At 41.0% G+C, this 24,013-nt stretch overlaps 1 protein-coding gene across 1 annotated transcript in view; it reads left to right on the forward strand.

Moving 5' to 3' along the window:
- Positions 1-24,013, forward strand: part of HSD17B4 (hydroxysteroid 17-beta dehydrogenase 4) — a 516,553-nt gene that overhangs the window by 175,124 nt on the left and 317,416 nt on the right. Inside the window, exon 11 of the mRNA XM_073624673.1 lies at positions 13,132-13,260. Coding sequence (XP_073480774.1) covers positions 13,132-13,260 — 129 coding nt within the window. The remainder of the gene's footprint in view (positions 1-13,131; positions 13,261-24,013) is intronic.

The raw sequence follows: 24,013 nt of genomic DNA on the forward strand, positions 1-24,013 counted from the left end.
GAAGAGCCAAGGATACTCCGGCACTGTTCTGCTAGAAGAGACTTAACTCCCAAAGTACCTTTTGGCTTTCTCTATCAGAGGATGGAAATTCCCTTGTGTAAGTTCTACTGAATTATTCCTGTCGCTATTGCAGACAGTAAGACCTTTGTGAATGCCCTGGGAGAGATGTATAGACCGAAAGGGAGGAACTCAATTGGTAGAGAAATTGAGGATGAATTGGGACAAGTAGGTGTCTGATAAACCTACAGGAGAATCCAGTCTCCCAGATTTATGAATAATATAATTGATTGGAGATTTTCCATCTTGCACGACTCTAACTTCCTGTGCTGCTTGTCAATTTTTTTTTTTTTTAAACTTTAGCACTGGGCACAGATTACCTGGTTTTCATTTTTTAATTTTGCTAGGAACAGAGGTGAACCAAATCCTCATCTCCTCTGGGTAACTAGAACCTTCACGATTGCTCTTTTTTTTTTTTTTTTTTTATCCAGCTACAAACTGGAACAGAATTTTTTACTTTCTCATCAACTCTGGTAGCCTGGCTGACTGGAAGAGATTGAAAGGTGGACTTCCCACCTATCAATGTTATATGATCGGTATGCTCATTGAATTATGCTCCTGCATGGGTGAGTTTGTCATGTTATACTTTTTCAATAAAAATGATTGTACCAGAAAGGCAGACCTCCCTTAAACTTCCGCCAATGTCACGCCAATATAGCTGATATGGCCCACTGATCCTGAAGGTTATCCCTCCAGGTGTGTGCGTAAAGCTTTGCACAGGCACCCCCTGGATTAGTGCACCCTTAAAAGGGACTTCCGCTGTTCTTCTAAGACAGGAGCCTTAGAGCCCATTCACACAGGGACGACTTGTCAGGCGACCTAGTCGCCTGACAAGTCGCCTCCCGTTCTGTGCTATGGAACCGTTCTAAGGGGAGCGACGCAAGTCGCTCCGACTTAGAAAAAGGTTCCTGTACGACTTCGGGGGCGACTTGGGGCGACTTGCATAGACTTCTATACAGAAGTCATTTTGCAAGTCGCCCAGGCAGTCGTGTGCAGGTCGCCTCGCTGAGGCGACCTGCAGGTCGTGTTGCCCCTGTGTGAATGGGGTCTTAGAGCTTTAAGGCTTCAATAATGAAGATTGGGTACTTCTCCAGTTCGTTTACTAATCTTTTTCCCGGTCCGTAGGATTTTGCCTCCTGGTGTCTACTTGGGAGTCTCCCAATTTTCAGTTTTTTGTCAGATGATATTCACTCTGACCTGCTTATGGTCACCCTTGAGGTGGCTGTATCCAGTCTACTCCCAAATAAATTGGATCTGTGTTCTGGTGCCTTGCACCATTTTTTTTTTTTTTTTTGTCGGGATCCACCAATCATGGCTCCAGCCATAATGCACTCCTTGCTGTGACCGCAGGGAACATCGCTCTTGAAAAACATCAGTTAATGTCTGACACATCCACCACAGAGTATGCTGCCATTTTCAGCTCTTACAAAGCTGTTACCACCTTGTCTCTTCACTTCTTCCAGACGGGCTTATTTAAAGGGTTACACCACTTTTTTTTTTTTTTTTTTCAGAGCTGCAGTTTTCTGTAAAATGCAATGAAACATGACCATCTGGAGGGGCTCTGCACACAGAATGTGTACAGAACACCCCCCTAAACATAATTTCCCAGAAGTCTGCACCAAAATAAAAGTCAGATTCTTTGGCATCCACCGCAATAAAAATGACATTTTTGATAAGATACTGCCAAAAGGGAATCACATCTAAAGGGATGCAGACTCTGCCACTTTTCTCAGAGTCCTACAGGTACAGCAGCTGGTTGACAATTATGAAATCACTCCCATTAAGACTCATTCAGCACATGGGCTGGTTATTGCTGGTGTGCCAGCACCTGCAGATGCTGCAGTATGAAGGAGCACTTCAGATCTAGATCTAATTTTCGGACTTGAGCCTTCTTGAATGTGCCATGTCTTGCCAGCTACATTCATGATGCATCCATCATCAGAGAAGACTTCAGCAGGTTGACTTCTAGCTTTTTCAGGGTATACAGTTTTGTCAGCCTATTTATAAGGGCATTTTTCTCTGACCCCTTCAATTCTTCCTGAATTAACTCTTCCAGTTGTTCAGTGAAGGAAATTAGTACTTTCTAACCTTGTGGAGAGTTTCCTCCACTTCATCCCAGGCAATTGCGTCCTTAGCTGTCCTTGCAAAAAAAGTCTCTATTGGGCAATCTTCAAAGCTTGTACAAGCTTTCCTATTTGGACACCACCTACTGGTTCTGGTTGGAAGTGCTAGGCAATTTATGCACTGTAGCTTGTCAAGCAATGACTTTCCACCACGAATGCAGCAACCATTAGGGCTGGTAATCTGTGGTGTTCGTAAACGAGGAGCAAACAATATGAGAGGTGAGAAGATGACATTGATCAATGTTGCCTGTATGTCTGCACTTTGAATGGTGACTGTTCTTGCTTTTAGCAGGCTCTCTTCACCTTGAGGTCCTTGCAGGGCTGTATAGTGCTTGCTACAGGCAGATTTGACATACTAGCTTGGCAGGCAATGACATTCCACAACAAATGCAGCGACTATTAGGGCTGGTAACTTGTGATGTTTGTAAACGGGGAGCAATGATAATGAGGGGTGAGATGATGAGCTTAATCAACATTGCCTCGATGTCTGTTCTTAGATGGTGACTTTGTCTTGACCGTCAGAAGGCTCCCTCCATCTTGTAGTCCTTACAGGACTATAGCTATTGACTCTCTTTTTCTCAATCTTCACTACTTACCTAATCCTTATACCTTAAAAGCAATGGGTGGTCTGGCTGCACAGTGTTTCCCATAGAAACAGAGCAAAGCAGCAGACTGAAATGAAAAACAGCATAAGCTAAGTCTCCACTATTGTGACCTGAAAGTCGCAAGATTTTGCTGCAATTTGATGCGACTTGAAACAATGCCTGTGTATTCTTAAGGTCTATGAACACCGATATGAACGGTACTCATTGGAAATCATGGGGTGCGGCTTGACATGTGACTTTGCAGTGACAAGTCGCACAAGTAGAAACTGAGCCCAACACAGTGATCCCAGAGCAAGCATAGAAAAGGGGATAGGAAGAGCCCAGGTGAATGCCATAAAGAGCACAGTGATCCTAGAGGAACACTGAGAAGGAGATAGGAAAAACACAGGTGAATGCCATAAAAAGGGAAAACATACCTGCAAACAATGACCACATAAGCATCCAGCAAGCATGAACAGAGAGCTCCACCATTTGTTGCCCACAAACGCCATAAAACCATTTAGAACTCACATTTGCTATGAGCGATGATATCAGTGCCTGAGCATGATCAGATTACCATCCTGGAAAAGCTCTAGCCAGGAAACCGAGGCCGCATCACTTCCTGCCTCTCATGCTCAGAGTGTACTTGCACTGCTGCAGCCATCTTGGAAATGGCAAACGCACATAACACAGAGAAAAGAAGTAAAAAGCATATGGAAAGCAAAAGGAAACGCTGTCACTTACGTCAAAGCTTGTTTAAAGCTTTCTTTGAGAAACCTGCACCACCAGAATGGGGCTCCAACCATATAGCTCATTTAGAGGCTGTACAGGAAGGACTTCCACCCAGGAGAGGCTGAACCTGGCTGGGGCGACAAGCGGTAAGAGATACCTCGCGACTCCAGTCTTGATCAGGTGAGGAAAAAAAAGGAGAATGCTGTGAGCCGGGTCTGCCTTTGATTTATAGTTAACCAGTCCTATAAGGTTGTGGGGGCGGAGTCACAATCCATATGTATGCTGCCCTGATGCACCAGGAAAGAATTATTCTGGCCAATGAAATTAACACCCAAGTGCTTGATGCCTGTAAATGCACCTTAATACGTTACACACTTTTACAAGCATCAGTAGTTTTTTCTGCCAAAACGCTGCTGCCAGGAGGAAAGGCTTTTAGGAGAGTTTGCAAAATGTTCTGTGTCCATGAGGCTTTACAAATGAACATTAGTAGAGAGTGCACCCATGACACTAATTTTTGGAGCATTAAAGTGGATGTAAACACTTGCATACACCCAGTGAATTGAACAGCCTCAGATGATACACCGAGATGAAAGAACTCTCCCTGCAAAAGTTTTACATGTATATCTGCAGTCTTCCGCTTTATATACTATTTAGAAAGCGCACATCCTCTTAGAATTTTCTCTTCCTGATTCACCTGTGGGTGTGGATTCTTGCCATACACTGTGAGACAGCTGATTGGAGGAAAGGCACACCCCTCCCCACATAGGCATCCACCCCCACACAAATTTTAGCCTGGTTTGATCTCAGTTGATGGAGAACCTGTCGGAAGTTATCATGCTGATAACAGAATAACTGAGCAGAAGAAAGCCACAGGAGCTAGGGTTTTGAAGAGAGATAAGTAAACACTACAGATAGATGTGCCCAGGTCAAATTTCATGAATGGGTTTACATCCACTTTAAGGGTTTTGTAGAGTGTGGAGTAGAAGCTTTTTGCTTTCAGACTGTTCCTTAGTCTGTACTCAGCCCTACATAGCAGCAGGGCCGTCTTTACTATTGATTGGACCCTGGGCAAACATTTTCTTGGCCCCCTCCATGCAATTTCGCTCTCCACCTGTTCTGAGACATACAATAAATAGCAGCTAGACTCAAAATCAGTTTAATGAATCAGATCAGGCAGCGATTGTGATTGTTTGCCAGTGGTTACAGTTTATCATTACCGCTCACTGATTGGCTGCTAGAGGTTACAGCACACATTATGGTTCACTGATTATTTGATAGTGGTTATAGCACATGACTTTTGCTTGTTTGGTTGCTAGAGATTGTACATCAATACAGCTCACTGATTGTTTGCTAGAGGTTACTGGACATCCTTACCACTCACTAATTGGTTACTAGAGGTTACTGAACATTATCATTGCTCGCTGATTGTTTGCTAGAGGTTACTGCATATACTTACAGCTCAATGATTAGTTGGAAGAGGTTAGTGCACATCATCTCACAGCCTGCACACCATGGACTGGGGAGGTGAGGGGACCAATCAATAGACAGAAAACTCCTAGGAATCCTAGGGGGGGGGGTATATTTGGAACTTTGAATGAAACGCAAGGGAAGATTTGCACCTCCATCCCTAATTTGTATGCAAAAGAGAGGGGAGGGTGGGACTTTGAATCAGGTGCGTGTGGTGGAACCAAACAAATCCACATACATGTAAACATTTGTATATTTATTAATAAACCAAATACTGTAAAGGCATAACTAGAACCATATAACATGCATATGAGCATATAAGGTATTAATATACATATTGTAAATTGTAGCCAACCTGCAGCCGGCAGGTTGGCCGGTGTTTGTTTGCCCGGGAGCTGCGATGGGTGCCCTCCCTCTCCCCTCCTCCCCATGCTTCATGGAGGCGGGGGATTGGGCGTGGCACTTCCGCCATGCATTGGTGGTGTGCATGTGATGTCCTGTCGGTGTCCTTTCATGAGCGCTTGTCATTTCAGCTGGGCTGGCACATGGGGAGTCAATCCGGTGGTCGCCGGGCTGTCTCTCCTTTAGTGTCATGCCAGCGTGACGCTGGATGGGACCTTGGCCACACTGGGCTCATCTTCCAGTCACCATTCAGTGATTGTCTCCTAGGCAGTCTACCGTTGCATTTCCAGTTGGGTGCCTGTCTCACCAGGACCCATTAAGGTAATTGCATAGCAAGCATTTGGTGCACATTGTTTTCCCTCTTTTTTTTTTTTTTTTCCTGGAACAAGCTTCTGCACAACTGTCACTCCAGTCTTCACTCCCATGTCCTGCTTTCAGGAAATTTGTCATCTATTCTCATTCCTTATTATATTACAATAGGGACACTTTATTTTTTCTTCCTTTTCACCTCGGTTAAATGTTCCACATTATCTCCATACTGTGGTTATGGGTTTATTCTATTTTTGTTTTATCGACTTACACTAGTATGGTTACATACCAGCCACTTTATTTCATACAATATAGAAATCCCATCAACCATCATAAAGAGTTTTTCACACAACACATTTCATTGGGGATTGCATGTGTGCTCCTGGTTTCCGCTTGGGTCCTTTTCTCAGCTCCCATGCTAGACATACCTATCTGGCTGACCCCCGACATGTGGTAACGCACGGTCTCAATATCAGGTTTTATAACATAGATGCACTTGCTCCTGATGAGTGGATAGAAGTCCATGAAACACGTCGAGCCCATTTTGATGCATCCATTTCATATCAACGATTTTAGATGGTTTTACCGTTGTACTAATCCTGATAGAATGTTAATGTTTACCCTATCTGGGGGATCATGATGTACAACACTCATTCTCTGTGTCATGTTGGCTACAATTTACAATATGTCTATTGATACTTTATATGCATGTTATACGGTTCTATTTATGCCATTATTTGGTTTATTAATAATTTATACAAATGTTTACATGTATGTGGATTTGTTTGGTTCAACACACGCACCTCATTCAAAGTTCCACCTAACCCTCTTTTTGCATCCTAGGGATCCTAGGACTCCTGGGATCAGTGGCAATACTGGAAGGGGGGAGGGGTTGATTGGATTAGTGGCAGTGGTGGGATGATGGGATTAGTTAGGAGACAGTACACTTTGACAAATTCTGAATCATGTAGAGCAAAGCTGGGAATCGTTGGCAAGTATATAGTGGGGGATTCTACACTGACAACCAACAATTACCACCGAAGTGGGGGGGGGGGGGATTTACACTGACCACCAATGTGAGGGGGAATTTGCACTGACTACCATGTAGCAGAGGATTTTACACTCCCCACCAATATCAAGAGGGATTTCTACACTGACACCAATGTAATAGGAGCATTTACACCAACTATCAGTGTAAAGGGGAAATATACAATGACCTCCATGTAAGGGTGAATTTACACTGACAACCATTGTCGAGGAGATTTGTACTCACCACCAATGTAATGTGACACTTCTACACTGACCACCAATGTTAGGGGGATTTACACTGACCACCAGTGTAAGGGCAATTTTGCACTTACCACCAATGTAAAAGGAAATGTACACAGATCACCAATGTAATAGGGGATTTTCCATCAACTGCCAATAAAGGGGGATTTCTACACTAGCCACCAATGTAAGGGGGGATTTACACTCGCCACCAATTTTAAAAGGGCTTCTACATGGACAACCAATGTAAGGGAGGATTCGACCTCAAATGCAAGTGTTTTTTTTTTTTTTTTTTTTTTTTTTTTTTTTTTTTACCGATTTACCAATATAAATTGAAGTTTCTACACTGACCACTTATGTAATGGGGAATTACACTGACCACTTATGTAATGGGAAATTACATTGACCACTAATGTAATGGGGATTTACACTGATTACTAATTTAATGGGAGCATTCACGGTAACCACCAATGTAAGGAGGGATTTATACTGGCCTCTAATGTGAATGAAAGGATTGTGCACCAAGTCCCAATGTAATGAGAAGATTTACACTGACCACCAATGTAGCTGAGACATTTAGACTGTGTTCACATTTGTGTGTGTTGGAAAAATCGCTTTTCTGACACCACAGAAACATGCTGCCCTTTAGCAGATACACAACAGTGCCATTACTTGTTAATGACACCCTCACATATCTACTGAGATGTGCTTATTCACATGCACCGAAATTCCCGGTTCTGTGGCACCATGTTATTTTGAAAAAGGGTTCCACCTCCAATTTTCTTTACTTTGCAGAACAGGCTGATGTAAGGCTTAATGACCACAGTTGTAGGCAGGACTTTCAAGCATGCCCCTTTACCTCCCAGTGGACAGCATTTAGCAGAGGTGATGGTGGATATGACCTCAGGGGAGCATGATATACATATGAATGCCAACTCTATTTACATATCAATGCTGCCGACCGCGGCTATTTACATATTACTTCAGGCGCTATTTTTATATATAAATGCAGGCTATTTAAATGTAAACACAGGGACTGCAGATGAGTCATCTGTACATGGCAATAGGGCAGAGTTGGGCAGCATTAGTAACAGGACTTCACACTGAGATATCGGGACACAGCACAGGACTAAAACTTTATGGGACAAGGGAATTTAAACTGGGATAATTGGCAAGTATGAGGCAGCTGCTTTAGGCCCCACAACAATTTGTGTGGGTAGACAGCTTTGTACGTGCATAAATATGCATATGACAGAATCCAAGAAAAGCTAGAAGAATTTTTACACATGTGTACCTTTTGAAAATGCAAGAATACACTTTATTATACTGCCCATGCTACATTTTTACGCAGGAATTTTCTGCTAGGAATCTGATGTTCATACATCAGAACTGTGTTTAAGCACAAAAAGACTCCACTTGTTTACTGATGATGTGAATATGATTAATTAGTTTGCGGTGTTTCATATTTACCCGATTTAAAACTAAATGAAACATTTTTTAGTACTGAACATAATTAAATACATGAAAAAAAAATACACTTCTCTTTTAATCTGCAAATTCTCAAATGTGCCTCTGGGAGGTTCAGCGTCTTTTTATTCTTTTAATTTTGTGAAGTGTAACTTCCTTTTCCTATAGTTATGACTCATCAAACTTTGATATCGCTTATCCAAAAAATGGTTTGTTGAATAATAGTATTTTTTGATAATATTGCTTTATTCATCAGAAAGGGAAGAAGTCTTAAAGTGTTAATGGCTATGGGATTTTTACTGTGATTTTTAACAACTAATTCACAAAGCTTTTTTATTAGGTAAAGACCGATACATTTGGCTGTTATGATGACTTCATCTTTTAACCTGCTAGTAGCAGGTGAAATGCTAGTCACTGCCTGACTCCAATGTTTTTTTTCTGTCAAGAGCACCATAAGGGTATAAAAATATCCTATTTGTGTTCAAATGCTGTAGTTTAACTTTAAAATTTTATTCCAGAATTTTTTTTTTCTTTTTTCTTCCTTCCATGGTTGGGTCTTCCTTGTTCTGCAAATCCCAGCTGGGGTAGTAAAACAGAAGGCATAAGCTCCCTTTTGTCCATTTTGTTTATCAATACTTTATTTTATGAGACAAATTTTAATATATAATCAAGGCTACTGTTAGAAACAGCCTTCCTGAAAATCCCCCTATCAAACCAATACTGTCGCCAAAAATACACTAAAATTATTATTAGTGGACATTAATACAATATAACTTACAAAATTCCTGCTAAATCTAAAAGATAAAATTGTACTGAGCTAATAAATAAAACTCCGTGTGAATGAGGTCTTGGGGCTCATTCACGTGGGCGCTGTGGTCTCTACATTGTGAATCAGTTTTTCTTTTGTGTGAAGGCATCCTATGTTATGGAGATTCAGCAGCTGTATGAACACAGCCGCGGGTCCTAACTTGAACACAGACTGTGCATTTGGGGTCACTCGCCTGCATCTGCACACCTGTCAAATTAAGACCTGCGGCTGTGCTCATACAGCCTCTTTGTCCTCAGAGTAACAGGCATCTGGAGCCGCACAAACACATTTTTTAAATCACATTTTACAATTTATTTTTCACAACACTGTTGGGCAGGCTTTGGTGAATTATCAGGGGTCTAAAAACTCCCCTGAGTGAGACACAAGAATCCCCAATCTTTTCTCTGCATCCTTGGCTGCACTGCAGGTGAATGAACAGGGGTCACTCTATAGAAAGGCTCCCTGTTCATTCAGTTTGAAGCATAGTAAACATAGCCGGGCTTTCAGCTGCTGCAGGGGGATCAGTTCCAGTAATTTCCCTTTGCCGCACCAGTCACCATCCCTGTCCAGGATCTGATTCCCCACACTTGTCAGCTGCCCTGGGCCCCACACAGAAGGCTGGTGGTACCCCCTTATGGATGGCCCTGTATATAATGTTTATAGTGCTCAGTTTATTTCTTAATATGCAAGTATATATTGGACTGCTACCATTACACTGTATTCAGAAGTGATGTAAACTCCTGGGTAAATGGCTTCATAGGGTAGTTTACTTTTATACAGTGTAGAATACATTGGAACATTTGTCTCCTAAAATGAGCCTTACCCAACAAACTAAATCAACAGGGATGCTCTTTAGGCATTTCTTTGAACCTGCAAGTACTTTTATTTATCTGAAAATCAATCCCTGTGGAGCCTCTTTAAACCTAAGCCTTGGCTGTACATGTGATCTAAACTTTTGCCTAAATCTATATTAAGCCCTACCCTTGTCTGGTGCTTAGTGCAACCTCCTGTCATTAAACTGTAAAAATGCTAAACTTCAGTGGGCAGTAGAACCTCTGGAATTTGTCAACGATGGACAAGAGGACACGGCCTAAGTGACAAATTCAAGAAGAGAAAAAAATAGACCCAGCCCCCTCCCTATCTGATTTAATACAATAAATATCTAACCATGCACCCCCCTTCTTCCCTTAGGTCTACAGCCTGCTCAGTTGCAGATAGGTTTGCACTAGGTTTCTATTGGCCGGTCGGCAGGCAAAACAGAAAGGTGTAGTTGTCGGAGGAGGTAAGGGATTTTTTAAAATCAAGAACTTGTTCTTTAGGGCTCATGGGCATTTAGCTTTTCTAAACACAGAAGAAGTCTATAAAACACTTACAGGTTTACATGTATTTAGTCACATTTATAGTGTCTAATTGGATCCTGCACACACAGAATTCTATTTCCTCCTAAACAAATCTAAACTTGACCTCCCCTAAATACAGGTAAATGCACAATGTGCATTATATTGCATGTGTTTATATGCATTTGCAAATGTTCTGTAAATGCATATAAACCTATCTTTGATAGTGCAAGGGTGAATGAGGCCTTAATCTAGACCTGAGTCCAGATCTGGCGTACAGATTAAAGTGGTTGTAAAGCCACTTTGTGTACTTTAAAGATTCCGTCTGTTCAATGATGTTATGTGCCCCAGTGTATGTTATACATAAACAATATGTAGCTGTATACCTTATTCCAGAGTGTCGCTCAGTGCTCGTGTAACCACCTGTCACTCTTTTCTCCTGATCTGAGAAGTACAGTGGGAGCGGCTGAGAATCCCCCGCTGACGTCAGCCAGGAGGAGAATGGCAGGCAGTGAGAGCGGCGCTCTGAAATAAGGTATACAGCTACATTTTTATGTAGAACATACACTGGGGCACATAACATAATCGAACAGAGGGGAATCTATTAAGTACACAGTTATTTTAGCAGCGGGAGGGGCGGGCACTGACACTAGCTGACAGGCAGTGGGGGGGAGGGGGGAATGGGAGAGGACAGAGGTGAGACAGCGGATGACGGAGGCATGTAAACTGACCACAGACAGTGTCAGGGCTCAGAAGCCATAATGAACATGGTCAGTTTACAAAGGGGAGGGCAGCACCAAGCAGGATCAGCCAGGTCTTTTAGATGATACAAAGGGCTAAATTAAACAGCACAAGCACTGTGCTGTTATTCATGCTTTAAAGGAACAGGATCCTGTTTTTTTTTTTTTTAAAGGTTACTACCATTTTAAGTTTAAAATGCAGGGAGCTACATAGAGATTAAAGTGAAATTGTTGCTAAAAATTAGTCTTCCCTTGGTTACTATGTATAAAAACTTAAACCTTTATTATTATGCATTGTTGCAATTGCTGATTTTCTGATTAGAAACCATAGTCTAATCTAGACAATCAGCAATCCTCCTGCGCTTTACCGAAAACCGTGTGCCAGCCAAATGTGGCTGCTTACAGGCACTTCCTGGAACCGTTCTCACTGTCTCTGTAAGCATCACAGCACAGCTCCATGCGCCCCTGCCCATGTGCCGTCCTCCCCACCCTACCCAGTGTGTTGTTTTCTCATGAATGAGGATGCACAAGCATCCTCTTTCATTAGAGCTCCAACAGGAATGTGTTTCAGCTCTTCCTATCCTCCCAGCCTTGCTTTGGCTTGCAGGAGGGAAGGGGAATTGTAAGAGTGCCTCTAATGAAGTCTTTTACACATTTTATTCAATGACTAGTATGGTGTAAGTGATTGCATAGAGTTAATTCCACTTTAATTTAAAGGTATACAGTACACAAGCGCCACGAGGTGTATGCATCTGAAGCAGAACTAAACACTGCAATACTTTCCAATTCAATGATCTGATGGTTTTTGGCCAGCACAGGTTGATGTACCAGTGCACCAATGCCGAGAATGTACCGCAAGCTGTGCATACACAGCTTAGTGTACATTCTAAAGGAGACTGCGAACAAGCTGGTGTGTCTCCTTTGCTATAAAAAATCTGCCAGCTCTCAATTTTTTAACAATTTAGTTCCACCTTAAGAACTGTTACTCTAAAAATGTTTCCGGTCACGTTTTGTTCACTTGTGTTAAGTTAAAGTTGACACCCGCAACAGATTGCATGAGTGCTGTGCGGTTTCAGTGCATTTTCCACATTGCATATTTGTGAACCAAGGCTCAACATGGTTGCCTAGCTTTGGATTTTCCATTTTTGTTTCTGACATAAACTGTAATACATTTTCTTTCTTTATGCAATGTACCCATCAACAGCAACACTGGCCTTAGCATGATATCATGAGCAGACTAAACTAATATTAAGTGTTGGGACTTAACACAATGGCAACCTTAAAAAGCATTGAATTGCAGCACTATTTACCTTTATACTACATATAAAAATGTCTTGAGGAGAGAATCACTCGTAAATCTTCGATGCTGTTACATTAACTTGTTGCTGTTCAGTGTGTTTTCAACCTGTTCATTATCTCCTATGAGGACTATACGTTTCCAGTATCACAGCTCCAGCCTGCAATGGATGCACCCTGTCATTGTTATACTCCACAGCATTTCCCTTCCATTCTCCTGGTGTCCGCAGGGCCAGCTTTATAGAATGAAATGTAATTTTGCTTTTTGGAGACAGGTTTTTGTGCTTTCACAAAGAGAATGAAAACGTTGTGTGCTTTTATACGTTTTGGACTGAAAGGTCTCTTCCCTCCTGAGCCACAGAGCTTTGTAGCATAGGAAAAATGGCGAGACCTTTTATAAAGCTGATGGCAAACAAGATGCAGTTCGTTTTAAACACTTTAAACATCCTTTAGAAGTAAGTTTATTCTGCATGTCTTCATACTCTTTTACATCACCTTGAGGAGGCTGATCAATATTTTCTATTCCCTTGTTGTAATTAGTGCGATGGGAAAGAACTGTCGGCGCCATTATCAGACAGAAGAATCGCCCAATGACTCCTGAAGCTGTACGTGATGAGTGGGCAAAGATTTGCGATTTCGATAATGCCACTAAGCCCCAAACAATTCAAGGTAACCATATATAAATGAGGCTGCAAAATATTGTTTAGGCCAACTAATGATTGGGAGCCAGTCAATGTGGTTAGAGGAACTGTTGCAAAATGTGAATTATCCAGTTTATAAACCATGTATAATCCGTGGATAAAAGCTCTATTCCAGTTTGTCCCTGTACTGGGCTCCGCCATCTTTTCTCTCGCGCAACATAAAGAAGACAAAACAAGAAGGTAATTTACACTCTGCACATCCTAACCACCTCAGCCTCTCTCTCTCTGCATAAGTCAGTGGTATATTTATGAAGTGGTAATTATGACATTCCCCAAATATTCACAGCAGGTAAATCTATCAATCAATGTAAAACACTTGCAGTAATACATCTGTAGGGAATGTTTGGTCAAAGGCACTGCTTTATAAATATACACCGATTGGCTACCTAGGGGAGGACACTGGATGTGCTACACAAGTCCAAAAAGATGTCCTCCAAGTACACAGGATGTGTGTAGTTCTGTCCCTCTGCTGTGTCTTCCCTCCCAGTTGCAATTCTCAACTTGCAAATGAAGCCTGAGAGTTGCTGTGTAAATACAGTGTAAATGTAAGTAACATTTCTACTTTTGTTTAGGGCTGAAACAACTAATCGATTAATCAACAGCTAATCGATTAATCAACAACTAATTGATTATGAAATTAATTGATTACTGTTTTCATAATCGATTAATCAGCCTGTAACATAATGGGGTTAAAAAAACTAAAATGAGCCCTTTATAGTACAAAAAAAAGATAATCGCTACTGTAAATATTACTTTCACTGTTCTACAGAAAAAAAAGAACCCCTTACAGTAGTTATCTCGTTTTTTTTTTTTTTTTTTTCTTTTTTCGTTTGTACTATGAAGGGCTAATTTTAGTTTTTTTTAACCACATAATGTAACTAAACATCTTAGACCTGGTTCACATCTGTTTTTTTTGGTGCTTTTTGCAGAAACGCACTACAGTTCATTTACATGGTTTCCTATGAGACACATTCACATCTATGCTTTTTTCAGCTGCTGCGTATTTGGAAAGGGGCAGGAACTTTAACGCAAAACGGTGCTTTTTTGGTTCAGTATACTTCAATGGAGAAGCTGCAGAAAAGCATGTAATGCGTTTTTGCAGCAATTTGTGTTTTTTAATCAGCCCAACAACAAATTGGGCAAAAAAATGCAAAAACGCAAATCACAGCAAAATCACGTGCGCAAAAATCAAAACGCACAGCAAAAAGCACGGCAGAAACAGATCAAAAGCAAACTGCATAGGTGTGTACCGAGCCTTATGTTGGCCACACGGATCAATTTTCAGGTGAGAATATTCATATGAAAAATCTTTGTACAATTGCTGAATGAATGTTTGAAATTTTCACTTGTTTTTAACATTGTTTTTAAAATGTAATTTCTGAACGAAAACCACATACACTGTCTGAAAATTCCTTTGACCAAGAAGTTTTCTATTTCCAAATTTTCCCATCACTATGGTTGAAAATGAATGTCGATTTGACCACACTAACGATTAGAAAATCGAACTAACGTTCTTAAAATGACATTTTTTTTTAAGGAAGACATTGTTTATTAAATAAAAAAAATTGATCTCTGAGTCTGATGATTTTTACCAGATTCACCCCTTAATAGTATATACAGTATATCTCTTCTAATAGTATATACAGTATATCTCTTCAGTCTGTTATTCTCAGTGTGGATTAGAGATTTTGCTCCCTAACCATATAGTTGGTTATTTATATTTATCCCTGCATAGAGATATTTAGGAATAAATTGCCTTTTTTTTTAAACTTTACATATTAACTAAATTATACACCACGCTTTTTTTTTTAAGGTTATTAATTGATTAATCAAAACAATAATCGGCCAACTAATCGATTATGAAAATAATTGTTAGTTGCAGCCCTCCTTTTGTATCTACTCTGTTGCATTCATCTGCAGAATAAAGGGATAGGCTTCATGCTGCTTTTACACTGTTCCATTGCAAAAATGTAGATTTTTCATTTTCGCACCTGTGAAAAAAAGAATGACTCAAAATGCAACCACAGGTGCATTTTTTTCCAAGTTTTTGATGTTTTTTTTTTTTCCATACATCTTAATGGGGAGGAGGGGTGATGGTGTTGGTTTATTTATTTTTTTAAATTTTTTGAACTGCACCAAACATGCATAAAAAAAAATGCAGCATGCTGGACTTAAAAATGCAACTGATCCACAACTGTGCGAAGAGTTTTTTATAGGATTTATGGTAAGGCAAAAGCGGAAGAAAAACTGATGAGTGTGAAAGGGGCCTTAATCTGCAGATGCTCTCAATTAAGCAGCCTGACAAGTTAGAAGAAAAATAATATAATTTGTGTAATTTAATCCACCTTAATCAGCTCTAATTAACTAATTTCTTTCCCTTCTCCCTTCAGCTATTTTATAATTTTGTCATTTTAAACAGGACAAATTAAAGAATAGAAAGAATAACATGCGTTTTTCTGAAAGTCGGTATTACAAAAAGCCTTGTTTATCGTTTTAAGATAAAGTAATGCATATTTTTGTTTAAAGTGGTTGTGAAAACCCCCTCCTATACCCAGTGAAGTGAATAGCCTCGGATGATAAAAAACTCTCCCTACATAAGTTTTGCTTGTATATCTGCTGTCTTTCCCTTTCTATACTCGTTGGAAAGTGCAGATCTTTCTTCCTGTTTCAGCAATGGGAGGGGAGTCTGGGCATACACTGTGTGAGAACTCATTGGAGGAAAGGCACACCCCCCCACTCCATATAGGCAGAGGAACGAAGGACCATGCAGAGCTGTAGTCTGAATAGACAAGCTCTCTGCTTATCTACCTCCTAAGCACCCTCCTCGACACAAATTTTCAGCTACTGTTCTCTCATGTGTGCGAGAACATGTCAGAAGTGACTTTGCTGATAACAGAGGAACGGAGCAGCAGACAGACACGGCATTTAGAGCTTTGGAGAGAGATGAGTAAACAGTACAGACGTATGCACCTAGGTCAAATTTCATGAATGGGGTTTACAACCACTTTAAGTAGTGTGATAAATTTATTGCCAGGTAAACTGGTCTATAGCAGAAATGTAAAAACTGCTTTGGTCCATAGGAGGTGTACAGGGGTGAAAGAGGAAGTGTTTAAAGATCATGGGCCCGACAAACTGTTGGTGGTACAGAGTGAGAAATTGCTGCAGAGAAATTGGGTATGATTTTTCACAGTGTAATTGGCAAGTGGAGGAAATGTCCAGGGAAATTTGCATTGCTGATTCATGGTAGATGTATGGTATTACACAGCTGATTCATCCTGATCCACCCCCAGTTTAAACTTTATTCAACAATGATAGTCTTCTAAACATCTGTAATAGAGCTGCATGATTCTGGCTAAAATGAAAATCACAATTTTTTTGCTTAGAATAAAGATCACGATTCTCGCGGCATAACATCATAGTTACATAGTTGCATAGTTGAAAAAAGACTCAAGTCCAACTTATGTGTGTGATTTTATGTCAGTATTACATTGTATATCCCTGTATGTTGTGGTCGTTCAGGTGCTTATCTAATAATTTTTTAAATTATCGATGCTCCCCGCTGAAACCACCGCCTGTGGAAAAGAATTCCACATCCTAACTGCTCTTACAGTAAAGAACCCTCTACGTAGTTTAAGGTTAAACCGCTGTTCTAATTTTAGTGAACGGCCGCGTGTCTTACTGAATTCTCTTTCACGGAAAAGTTTTATCCCTATTATGGGGTCACCAGTACGGTATTTGTACATTAAAATCATATCCCCTCTCAAGCGTCTCCTCTCCAGAGAGAATAAGTTTAGTGCTTGTAACCTTTCCTCATAACTAATATCCTCCAGACCCTTTATTAGTTTTGTTGCCCTTCTCTGGACTCTCCAGTTCCAGCACATCCTTCCTGAGGACTGGTGCCCAGAACTGGACAGCATACTCCAGGCGTGGCTGGACAAGAGTCTTGTAGAGTGGGAGAATTATCGTTTTATCCCTGGAGTTAATCCCCTTTTTAACCACTTGCCGAATGGGCCATAGCAGAAAGACGGCTACAGCACCGTCTGCTTATTCTGGGAGGGCGTCCATGGATGTCCTCCCAGAATCCCGCTCTCTCGCACGCCGCCTGGGGCGCGCACCTGAGAACATCCATGACCGCTGGGTCCTCTCGGATCACGGTAAACGGCCGCTGATCGCGGCCGTTTACCATGTGATCGCTCTGTCAAATGACGGAGCGATCACATGTAAACAAACCGGCGTCATGACATGACGCTGGTTTGTTTACATGTGATCGCTCCCCCCTCTGTGTACCGATCGGTACAGTATGGGAGGAGAGGGGGAGAGAGCGGATGGCAGCAGCACTGTGGGCTGGATCTGTAGTGCCCACAGCGCTGCTCTGTGACAAATACAGTCCCATCCATCCATCCATGCTCAGCCATCCCTCCATACTCTAATGTCCTGCACTACTCTGCAATACCGTGCACTACTCTGCAATACCGTGCACTACTCTGCAATACCCTGCACTACTCTGCAATACCCTGCACTACTCTGCAATACCCTGCACTACTCTGCAATACCCTGCACTACTCTGCAATACCCTGCACTACTCTGCAATACCCTGCACTACTCTGCAATACCCTGCACTACTCTGCAATACCCTGCACTACTCTGCAATACCCTGCACTACTCTGCAATACCCTGCACTACTCTGCAATACCCTGCACTATCCTGCAATACCCTGCACTATCCTGCAATACCCAGCTATACCTGGCGATGCTCGGCCGTACTCGGCCTCTGTATGTGGAAGTCTCACACATGTGGTATCACCTTACTCAGGAGGAGTAGGAGAGTCTATTTTGGGGTGTAATTTTTGGTAGGTGTACATGCTATGTGTTATAAATATTGTATAAATGGACAAATTTGTGTTAAAAAAAAAAAAGCGTTTTAACCACCTCCCGCCCGCTGGCCGTCATATGACACCCTTGACTATCCCAGCCTAGAGGTGAGATGTGGGGTCTTATTGACCCCATATCTCACTGTAAAGAGGACCTGTCATGCCATATTCCTATTACAATGGATGTTTTACGTTCCTTGTAATAGGAATAAAAGTGATCAAAAAACATTTTTTTTTGGAAAAAAGCGTCAAACTAAAATAAAGTAAAACGAACAATAAAAATAATTTTTTTTTAAAGCGCCCCTGTCCGTGTACTCGAATGCAGAAGCGAACGCACACGTAAGTCCCGCCCACATATGAAAACAATGTTCAAGCCACACATGTGAGGTATCGCTGCGAACGTTAGAGCGAGAGCAATAATTTTGGCCCTAGACCTCCTCTGTAACTCAAAACATGTAACCAGTAAAAAATTTTCAAGCGTCGCCTATGGGGATTTTTAAGTAGTGAAGTTTGGCGCCATTCCACGAGCGTGTGCAGTTTTAAAGGGTGACATGTTAGGTATCTATTTACTCAGCGTAACTTCATCTTTCACATTGGGCTAACTTTACTGTTTTGTTTTTTTTTTAAAGCACAAAACAGTTTTTTTTTTTTTTTCCCCAAAAAAAGCCTTTTAAAAAATTGCTGCACAAATACCGTGCGAGATAAAAAGTTGCAACAACTGCGATTGTATTCTCTAGGGTCTTTGCTAAAAAACCATATATAAGGTTTTGGGGTTCTATGTAATTTTCTAGCAAATAAATGATGATTTTTACATGTAGGAGAAAAATGTCAGAATTGGCCTGGGTGCTCCAGAACGCCTGAAGGTGCTCCCTGCATGTTGGGCCTCTATGTGGCCACGCTGTGTAAAAGTCTAACACATGTGGTATCGCCATACTCGGGAGTAATAGCAGAATGTGTTTTGGGGTGTAATTTGCGGTATGCATATGCTGTGTGTGAAAAATAACCTGCTAATATGACAATATAGTGAAAAAAAAAAAAATAATTTGATTTTGCAAAGAATTGTGGGAAAAAATGACAACTTCAAAAAACTCGCCATGCATCTTTCTAAATACCTTGGAATGTCTTCTTTCCAAAAAGGGAGCCTTTTTCGGGGTATTTGTACTTTTCTGGCATGTTAGGGTTTTAAGAAATTAGTCAGGTGTGATCAATTTTCAGATATTGGCACCACAGCTTTTGGACTCTATAACTTTCACAAAGACCAAATAATATACACCAATTTGTACTTATTTTTACCAAAGATATGTAGCAGTCTAAATTTTGGTTAAAATTTTATAACAAACAAAGAAAAAATCTTTTTTTTACAGAATTTTCAGTCTTTTTTTTCTTTCATAGCGCAAAAAATAAACTCAACGGTGATTAAATACCACGAAAAGAAATCTCTATTTGTGTGAAAAAAGGACAAAAATTTCATATGGGTACAGTATTGTATGACTGAGTAATTGTCATTCAAAATGTGAGAGCACCGAAAGCTGAAAATTGGTCTGGTTAGGAAGGGGGTTTAAGTGCCCAGTTGTCAAGTGGTTAATGCATGCCAATATTCTGTTTGCTTTGCTTGCAGCAGCTTGGCATTGCATGCCATTGCTTAGCCTGTCATCTACTAGGGCCCCCAGGTCCCTTTCCATCCTAGATTTCCCCAGAGGTTCTTCCCCTAGTGAGTAGATTGCATTCATATTTTTGCCACCCAAATGCATTATTTTACATTTTTTTACATTAACCACTTCAGCTTCGGAAGATTTGGCTGCTCAATGACCAGGCTGTTTTTTTGCGATACTGCACTGCGTCGCTTTAACTAACAATTTTGCGGTCTTTCGATGCTGTGCCCAAAAAAAATTGATGTCCTTTTTCCCCACAAATAAAGCTTTCTTTTGGTGGTACTTGATCACCTCTGCGGTTTTTATTTTTTGCGCTATAAACAAAAGAAGAGTGACAATTTTGAAAAAAAACACTTTCTTACTTTTTGCTATAATAAATATCCCACATTTTAAAAAAAAAAAACTAATTTTTTTTCCTCAGTTTAGGCCGATATGTATTCTTCTACATATTTTTGGTAAAAAAAAATCGCAATAAGCGTATATTGATTGGTTTGCTCAAAAGTTATAACATCTACAAAATAGGGGCTAGATGTATGGCATTTTTATTATTATTTTTTTTTTACTAGTAATGGCGGTGATTTTTATCAGGACTGCGATATTGCGGTGGACAAATCGGACACTTTTGACACATTTTTGGGACCAGTGACATTTATACAGCTATCAGTGCTAAAAAAATGCACTGATTAATGTATAAATGACACTGGCAGGGAAGGGGTTAACACTAGGGGGCGATCAAGGGGTTAACTGTGTTCCCTAGGTGTGTTCTAACGGTAGTGGGGATGGGACTGACTAGGGGAAGAGAGATCAGTATGAACACACAATCTGTCTCTACTCCCCTGAAAGAACCGGGATTGTGTGTAATGAGCAATCGCGGGTACCCGGTGCCCGCCGAGCACTTTCATTGGCTCCGGGGATATGCTTGGGGCGCGCGCGCACTGGCGGAGGTGTTTTAAGGAGCTGACGCACAGCTACCATGGCTCGCGCAGGGGAGCCAACGTGCCACAGTATAACTGCGGCGGCTGATCCGAAATTGGTTAAACCTAATTTGCCATGTAGTTGCCCACCCCATTAATTTGTTCAAATCTTCTTGCAAGGTTTCCACATCCTGTGGAGAAGTTATTACCCTGCTTAGCTTAGTATTGTCTGCAAATACAGAAATTGAGCTGTTTCTCCTATCCTCCAGGTCGTTTATGAATAAATTAAAGAGGATTGGTCCCAGGACAGAACCCTGGAGGACCCCACTTTCCACCCCGGACCATTCCGAGTACTCCCCTTTTATTACTACCCTCTGAACTCTCCCCTGTAGCCACTTTTCAATCCATGTACTCACCCTATGGTCCATGCCAATGGACCTTACTTTGTACAGTAAACATTTATGGGGAAGTGTGTTAACTGAAAGTGTGAATGGGGCCTAAAACTACTTTGGTATTTGTTGTGATCTTTGAAAATGAATTACTGCAGATTATATGCAGCTAGAATGGTCATGGGTGGCTTGTTTGTAGAGCCAATGGACTTTAATGTCTATAGTCTGGGCACATAAAATGCTTTTGCAAAATCCGGATACACCACGTCTACGGGCCTTCCTTTATCTAGATGGCAGCTCACCTCCTTAAAGAAGGTTAATAGATTGGTTTGGCAAGACCGATTCTTCATGAATCCATGTTGATCACTGCTAATGATACCGTTGTCATTACTAAAATCTTGTATATAGTCCCTTAGCCCCTCCAAGAGCTTGCATATTATTGATGTTAGGCTAAGTTAGGTCTGTAAGTCCCAGGGATGTATCTTGGCCCTTTTTTAACCACTTGACCACTGGGCACTTAAACCCCCTTAATAACCAGACCAATTTTCAGCTTTCGGTGCTCTCACATTTTGAATGACAATTACTCAGTCATGAAACACTGTACCTATATGAAATGTTTGTCCTTTTTTTCACACAAATAGAGCTTTCTTTTGGTGGTATTTAATCACCGCTGGGTTCTTTATTTTTTGCGCTATAAAAGAAAAAAGACAGAAAATTCAGTAAAAAAAATGCATTTTTCTTTGTTTCTGTTAAAAAATCTTGCAAATTAGTAATTTTTCTTCATTTATTTTGGCCAAAATTTATACGCTACATATTGTTGGTAAAAATAACCCAAATCGGTGTATATTATTTGGTCTTTGTGAAAGTTAGAGTCCAAAAGCTGTGGTGCTAAATATCTGAAAATTGATCACACCTAAAGTACTGACGGCCTATCTAATTTCTGGAGACCCTAACATGCCAGAAAAGTACAAATACCCCCCAAATGACCCCTTTTTGGAAAGAAGACATTCCAAGGTATTTAGAAAGATGCATGATGAGTTTTTTGAAGTTGTCACTTTTTCCCACAATTCATTGCAAAATCAAGATTTTTTTTTTTCCACAAAATTGTCATATTAGCAGGTTATTTCTCACACACAGCATATGCATACCACAAATTACACCCCAAAACACATTCTGCTATTACTCCCAAGTACGGCGATACCACATGTGTGAGACGTTTACACAGCGTGGCCACATACAGAGGCCCAACATGCACGGAGCACCTTCAGGCGTTCTGGAACACCCAGGCCAATTCTGACATTTCTCTCCTACATGTAAAAATCATCATTTATTTGCTAGAAAATTACATAGAGCCCCAAAACATTGTATATGTTTTTTTTAGCAAAGACCCTAGAGAATACAATGGCGGTCGTTGCAACTTTTTATCTCGCACGGTATTTGCGCAGCAATTTTTCAAACGCGTTTTTATTTTTTTTTTTTTTAAAACAGTTTTGTGCTTTAAAAAAAAAAAAAAACAGTAAAGTTAGCCCAATGTTTTTGCATAATGTGAAAGATGAAGTTACGCCGAGTAAATAGATACCTAACATGTCACCCTTCAAAATTGCACATGCTCGTGAAATGGAGCCAAACTTCGCTATTTAAAAATCCCCATAGGCGACGCTGTAAAATTTTTTACTGGTTACATGTTTTGAGTTACAGAGGAGGTCTAGGGCCAAAATTATTGCTCTCGCTCTACCGATCGCAGCGATACCTCATGTGTGGTTTGAACACCATTTTCATATGTGGGCGGGACTTATGTATGCGTTCGCTTCTGCATGCAAGCACACGGGGAAAAAAATATTTATATTTTTTTATTGTTCATTTTACTTTATTTTAGTTTGACGCTTTTGTCCAAAAAATAATTTTTTTTATCACTTTTATTCCTATTACAAGGAATGTAAACATCCTTGTAATAGGAATATGGCATGACAGGTCCTCTTTACAGTGAGATATGGGGTCAATAAGACCCCACATCTCACCTCTAGGCTGGGAAGCCTGAAATAAAAAAAAAAAAAAAAAAATCCTGGCTTCGATCGTAGTCGGTAGAAGCACCTGAGGGTGGCGGGGGGGGGGGGGGATGATGTCCCCTCTCGCCTCCCATAAGAACGACCAAGCAGTGGAACAGCCGCTATGATCATTCTTATGGTGTAGGGAATCGCCGGCTGAAAAAGCTGATATCTGAATGATGCCTGTAGCTGCACCCATCATTCAGATATCCCCCCGCACAAAGTCAAGAATGTCGTATGACGGCGAGCGGGAAGTGGTTAAAACGCATTTTTTTTTTTTTTTTTTAAACACAAAGTTGTCCATTTATACAATATTTCTAACACATAACCTGTACATACCAAAAATTACACCCCAAAATAGATTCTTCTACTCCTCCTGAGTACGGCGATACCACATGTGTGAGACTTCCACAGCCTGACCACATACAAAGGGGTGAGTACAGCCGAGTATGGCAGAGTATGGCGGGGTATTGCACAGGGAATTGCAGAGTAGTGCAGGGTATTGCTGAGCATTGATGGATGGATCCATGGCTGTTACTGCACATGTCACAGAGCAGCGCTGTGGGCACTACAGATGCAGCCCACAGCGCTGCTGCCATCCAATCCCTCCCCCTCTGTACCGATCGGTACAGAGAGGGGAGAGAGGAACCGGCGTCATGACGCCGGTATGTTTACATGTGATCGCTCTGTCATTTGACAGAGCAATCACATGGTAAACGGCCGCAATCAGCTCCCAGAGTTATCCAACCGCCCTGCAGCCTTCATTTGGCTATGGGCCGGATGGTAACTGGTTAAATATTGGTGCTACATTGGCTTTTCTCCAATCTGCTGTTACCATTCTAGTCAGCAGA

This window comes from Aquarana catesbeiana, linkage group LG01, assembly GCF_042186555.1.
Source record: "Aquarana catesbeiana isolate 2022-GZ linkage group LG01, ASM4218655v1, whole genome shotgun sequence".
In the NCBI taxonomy this organism is placed as follows: Eukaryota; Metazoa; Chordata; class Amphibia; order Anura; family Ranidae; genus Aquarana; species Aquarana catesbeiana.